The sequence below is a fragment of the Struthio camelus genome, chromosome 3, assembly GCF_040807025.1.
Source record: "Struthio camelus isolate bStrCam1 chromosome 3, bStrCam1.hap1, whole genome shotgun sequence".
In the NCBI taxonomy this organism is placed as follows: Eukaryota; Metazoa; Chordata; class Aves; order Struthioniformes; family Struthionidae; genus Struthio; species Struthio camelus.
In genome coordinates, this window is record NC_090944.1 from 47,476,831 (window position 1) to 47,482,830 (window position 6,000).

Below are 6,000 nucleotides of genomic sequence, written 5' to 3' on the forward strand. Positions count from 1 at the left end.
AGTCTTCTTTCCTTCCTCTGAAAGCCCTGCCCTGTTGATACAATCAGTATTATAAATTATATAAATTATAAATTAAATACAATAGTATTTAAGGCTAGAAGATGGCTTTTACCTGCCCCACACAATTAAATCCTCAGTGAAGCCTTAACATTTCTTTCAGAACAACTCTAAAAATAAATTTCCTATGCTATGCTTGGAACTACCCTCCCAACTGGATCACCACAGCTCAAGTATCTTTAACACAGCCCATACGTATCTCATTCACTCATTCTGGAATGGCCTTTTCACTGCACAAGCTGCTAATCCCCACTTCTCCATGTAAATGCTTTTCTTACATGCCCAATCTTACTATAATTTGTGTATCACAACACAGTTAGCTGAGGGAGATGAACTCATACCATTGCAGGAACTTTAAGATAACATCCATACTTCTCCTAGAAGGAAAAAAGCTATGGTTGAGATTGTAAGTTTGGCAAGTCTGAAAGCATCATAGCTCTAACATGCTAACTGCAACGGCTTGCCCTGAAACATCACAGTCATCCTGTAATTACAGTCCTCCTCTCCCCACAGAGACTAGGGAATTCATTTAACATTATGCAGCACTGACTTCCAGCATTTGCTGGAAAGTCACTAGTATGAGAGTTGGAACTGAGGAAAATGGTAATTCACACTAACGAGCATGACAGCAACCTAATCACGCTTAAGTATTTCTCCATTGTGTAAAGAGTTTGGTGTAGCACCCAGAGACCACATCAACAGTCAGCCACTACTCTGCATCCCTATCACGACTGCACTCATAAGCCATGCAAGTATGAAAAAACCACACAAAAGGTAAATACTTAGCAGATCAACTTCTGTTCATAGAATGCACTTAATTCACACAGAATCACACAGAATGAATTCTCTTGTTTTCTCCCTTACAGACACACGTGCGTTCAAATCATGCTTTGACTCCTCAGAGCAAGTTACCTCTATTTAATTAGTACTCACCTAAAAATTGCCTTGTCACCTGCCATCTTTCCATAACCCTCCAGAATCAGTATCTTCTGCAGAAGACATCCGAGTACCACATTCATTTGTCCCATCCTCACCAGCTAGACACACTGTTATGAGCTGAATACATTCAGTAATCTCTCTCCATTTAACTCACAAAGCCCAGCTGCTAACGAGGGCACCAGGAGAAGATCAGTCATGTGACATGACCCTCGGCCACTAAGATACTAAATAAAATTATGGAGCTCCTTACAGGACGCAGAACCACCACACCATTACTATAATTCCGAGTCTGACATAAATAGCCTTTAAACGTAGCGCTCCATTTACTATTGCACTTTTACCATTTGTCTATTACAGAGCATAACAGACAGCTTAAGACTCTAGTACTTGGTCCCCCATATCATTCTTCCCTCCTTTCTCTTTTCGTCTCTTTGTAAAGCATTGCTCCAACCACCTCCTGTGATCTTCTCAGGTACTTGAAGTTTTAATCATCTAAATCCTTTGCATCTCAACTCAAAACTTATCTTAAGCCATCAGAAAGTTTCACCTTTCATTCCTTTCTCCACATTTTCAAGTGATACTTATCCAACTTCAAATGCAGTCAGCCACGTGACTCAAAGCTCTGCCTTCACATCGAGCAGTATTTCCTGCATGCGCTAAGGTACTGCTCTTTCAGAGGATGAACTTTTAACTTTACTCTCTCATTACATTTGATCCATTTTAACTCTTGTCCACAAATAGGATGTCGGAGTTCAAGGAATTACTTAACAACCGACGGTTCTGAGGAGATGTATCAGGTCTAAAAACCTGAGTCTAACACATATGAGCATACACATGAGCAAGTTAGCTCAGGTGCTTTTTTTTTTAAATGTATGAATTTGTCTTTCATTTATAGTTCACAATTTTGAATGTGCATATCTCCTCCCATTGATGAGATTATTCCATCTTTAATGATATAGATATGTGATATCAAGATATCCAGTCTGTTTAAACAAAGATTTAGATCCAAGTAAGTCTTCAGTCAATGCTGCTTACATTGGCATCTCTTAGACATGTACCTGTAACAGAGTATTTAGATACACTTGAAGACTAGTATGTCATGTGTCACTTTAAGTGTTAGCTATGAAGTCACTAGCACTGAAATCTGGAATTATTTTCTAGAAGTAATACAACCTGTTTTTAAAAATTACAACATTAGAATTGTACTTACATGCACACGCACCACTTTTACTTAGTAACAGACAGCAGCCAAGAGACTGCTTGGTATAGGACCCTCTTTAAAGTGTTTTTGCCACGTGTTAGCATTTACAAATAAATAAATAAAAATAAGGAAGAGACCAAGAGTAGAGTGGGTTGAAAAGCAGTCAAGACAAAAACACTACCAGCAACAGAAAACAATACCACTATGCTATTTTCAGAAATGTGGTGACCTCGAGCTTCTTTCATGCGTTAACTAGTTGATGCAAGTCCAGAACAGATTGAAAAAAATCTTTGAGAGAAAGCCACCAGCCATCTTCACTAAAATGTGTTGCACAAGACCAGACAGATCATGAAGTTCTTCTTAGACATTTGGGACCTCAACAGCAGCCCTTAAACTCTCCAGACGCTGACCCAATCTACAGCCTACAGCTATCCAAGTACCTTGCCATTTAGAGTTACATTCATCTAAAACCTCTTCACAAGTCTGCTATGGAGGTGGCCACGCTCCTATCAGTACTTGGTCAGCTCCTGGCACAGCATTTGTGTCTCTGCCTGGCATAATCATGACCAAAGTATGCAGAAACAAGCCAGCGTCCATTTTGCCCTGTGGCCTTTCTGCTTGCAGAGCAAGGTGCGCTCCATAAGGCGCACTCTGCACTGCCTTCCTGAATAGGAAGCAAGGGGTCAAGAGAAAAAAAAAATGGCTGCGAGAGCTGTATTATGCAATAAGAGAAGAAATGCAATAACAACTCATCCTCTCTTGGAGATTTCTCATAACCCTTACGATTTGCCCGCAGCATGACAGCAAACACCATGGCCAGAACGCTTAAAGCCACAACAAGGAGCCCTGCAGGCAGCTGCCTTAGCCCCAGGTCTTCGCTGCTGACACAGAAAGCGATGCTTACAGTCCAGGTGCTTTTTCTTGGGCCCCATCACTTCATGCGTGGTAGCTTTGCAGACGGCTCTGGCTACAGCCGATCCCGTAACGCTGTACTGAGCAGCTGCGATGCGATCTGTCAGCGTCTGACCCGACATCTTCGCCTACTGTCGCTGCTGCCTGCTCTGCATTGGCGGAAAACACAGGAGGGGAAGGGGATATTCGGGGTTGAGCACCGAGGGGAGGCAGCGGGCGAACCGTACACCCCCCCCACCCCACGTAGGGGTCCCTGCAGCAGCCTGGCCCTCCCCGAGGCACAGGCCTCCCCCCCCCACCCCCCCCACGTTGTGTAAGCATTTGCCTCACAAGACCATTCGGGAGAAGATGCCCGAGGTATTTTGGGGTATTTTAGACACTGCAGGGAGGGGGGCGAATCAGCACACAAATAACGCAGGAACCCCGGCGGCGGGGGGGGGGGGGGGGGCGGGAATAGCCACCCCCCACCTGCCCCTGTCTCCATAGGGGCCTGCGGCGCACGCAGAGGCCCCCCCGCCGCCGCCGGGGAGGGGGCAGCGGAGCCGGCGGCGGGGGGAGGGCCCGGGGGGGGGCAGCAGGGCGCCGCCGCCCCCCCCCCCGCCCCGGTGGCAGCTCATCGCCTCGTCGCGCCATGTTCCGCCCGGCCGGGGCCGCTCCCCGCCGCCGCCGTCGTCGCCACCGCGGGCGTGCGGGCGAGCAGGCCGCCCCCGGCCCCCACCCCGCCGCCCCCCGGTCCGGCCGCTCCCGGCCCCCGGCCCAGCCCCGGGGGGCGCCCGGGCGCCGATGCGGTGGCGCAGCGGGCGGATGAAAGAAGCGGCCGCAGCAGACCTGTCAGCGCGTCCGTCCGCCCGTCCTTCCTTCCCTCCTCCTCCTCCTGCCGCCGCCGCTCCCGGGGAGGGCACAGTCTCCGCCCGCTCCCCCGGCCCGGCCCGGCCCGCTGGCGAGGCGCCGGCGCTAGCCGCAGGTGCGGGGCGGGCTGCCCCCTCCCGCCGCCGGGGATGCGCTGGGGCGTCCACGCCCGGCAACCGCCGCTGCTGCTATTTCCAGCCGGCGCCTTAATCCTGCCCGCAGCCTAATCCCCGCCGCTACTGCCGCAGCCAGCGCCGCCCCCTCCCCCGGTGCAGAGGGCGGAACGGCCCAGCCCGGCCCGGCCCGGCCCAGCCCGGCGCGGCGCGGCGCGCCCTCCTCCTCCTCCCACCCCCCGCCCGCCCGGCCGGCTCAGGTTGGTGGCCCGGCGCGGTCAGGTGACGCCGGGCTGGGCCGGTCGGCGGGGGCCGCTCGGTGCCGCAGGGAAGAGACCCCCGCCCGGCCCCGCCGCGCCTCTTAAAGGGGCCGCCGCCACCCGCCCGAGCGGCCCGGCCCGGCCCGGCTCGGCTCGGCTCGGCTCGGCTCGGCTCGGCTCGGCTCGGCTCGGCTCGGCTCGGCTCCCTGCGCCGGGCGAGAGGCCACTGCCGATCTCCGGTTGCCGCTGGGTGCCGGGACGGGTACATACGGACAGCGGCTCGGCAGGCCGCTGAAATGAAATAAGATAAGGTAGAAATGAATAGAGAATTCGTCTCGCACAAGCGGGGAAGTCCGCTGAGGCCGACGACGCTTCCGCTGTCTGCAGCATGGTCCTGTGGTTAAGGTGACAAATAATTCACCGAGGGATTGCAAACCTGCCCATAAATAGATGTCCCCGTAATATATGTACATATATATATATTAATTTTTTCTCGGTTATCTAAGAGACCCTAAGGATGCCGTGACCGCGCAGCGTTACGGTAAGGAAGGCAGATGGCCACTTCCAGCTCGGGCAAACCTTCACTTGGGGGAGTGAAGCGCAGGCGAAGGGGGGGGGGGGGGGCCGAGCGGTCCCCGAAACGGGGCCAGCGCGCATCCAGGCAGCCCGCAAGCCCTTGCAGGGGGTGCGAGGCGGGGCGGCCGGGAGCAGGGCTGAGAAGGCGACGGGCGGGCGCGCTCTCAAATCGCCGGAGCAAACAGCGCGTGTCGCCGCTGCTGAAACGTTTTCGCGTGTGAAGTGATGGCTGGGCTGTGTGGCATACGCAGACCACGCGGCCCCGCTTTTATCTGTTACGCTGGGAAGATAACAGTTGGCATCGCGCTGTACGACAGTACGCAAGAGACTGGAATGCGCCGTTTTTTATGGCTTCCCTTTTTTTTTTCCTTTCCCCACCGTAACGACCAAGAGGTTTTAAAGTCGTAGGTAGCCTGAAAGATTGGGAATCCTGTTAAAGCAATGCTTGAAAGTGCAAGTTAGTGTTTCTATGAAAAATCTCTTTCAAAACAACTGTTCGGCTGGTGCCTGTGACCGTGGAAGAGAGCTGTTACAATTTTCAGGCTTTCGATATTGGCTTCATTTGCTTCATTTTTTGCACAACAGGCAGAGCCATTTGGATTTAAAGATTCAAATGTTTTCTCAAATGCAGTGTTTGAATACAGACAGAGATTTCCTTTCGAGGAAGACATAACCTTACCAACTGTCAACCGTCGGGGTCCGCGCGCTGTGAACCTTCGCAGAAGTGAGGCCGGTGTACTGCCATAGTGAGTGAGCCCGCGTACGGCCACGGTGCCCGCGGTTGTTTGGCACTTCTGTTCAGCGATGAGTGACGGAAGAAATGCTGGAGTTGCACAGAAAGATGAGGTAACACTGTCTTCTCTAGCGCTGCTGTATGCAGTTCACTTGCAAGCAAATTCTACTCACATTTAGCAATCACGTTCCGTTTAGTGTGAAGCATTCGCCGCAGTTCAGTGGTAGTGGAGTGATTTGGGGGAGCTAGAAGCCTGTGTTAGCAGAGGCACACAAATAGCTTTCCGTGTATAGTTCACAGCCCATTATTCATTTCATAATGCCAATTGATTTCAGGAGCAGAAAGCAGCAGTGAGGATCT

The 6,000-nt window shown here is 51.9% G+C and overlaps 1 protein-coding gene across 2 annotated transcripts in view; it reads right to left on the minus strand.

Moving 5' to 3' along the window:
- Positions 1–4,055, minus strand: part of SNAP91 (synaptosome associated protein 91) — a 72,546-nt gene extending 68,491 nt beyond the window's left edge. For both annotated transcript variants that reach the window (XM_068937667.1, XM_068937666.1), the window contains exons 1-2: positions 3,938–4,055; positions 3,102–3,258 (exon numbers count right to left, since the gene is read on the minus strand). In XM_068937667.1, the coding sequence (XP_068793768.1) occupies positions 3,102–3,231 (130 nt within the window). In that variant the 5' untranslated portion in view covers positions 3,232–3,258; positions 3,938–4,055. The remainder of the gene's footprint in view (positions 1–3,101; positions 3,259–3,937) is intronic.
- Positions 4,056–6,000: the final 1,945 nt, after the last annotated feature.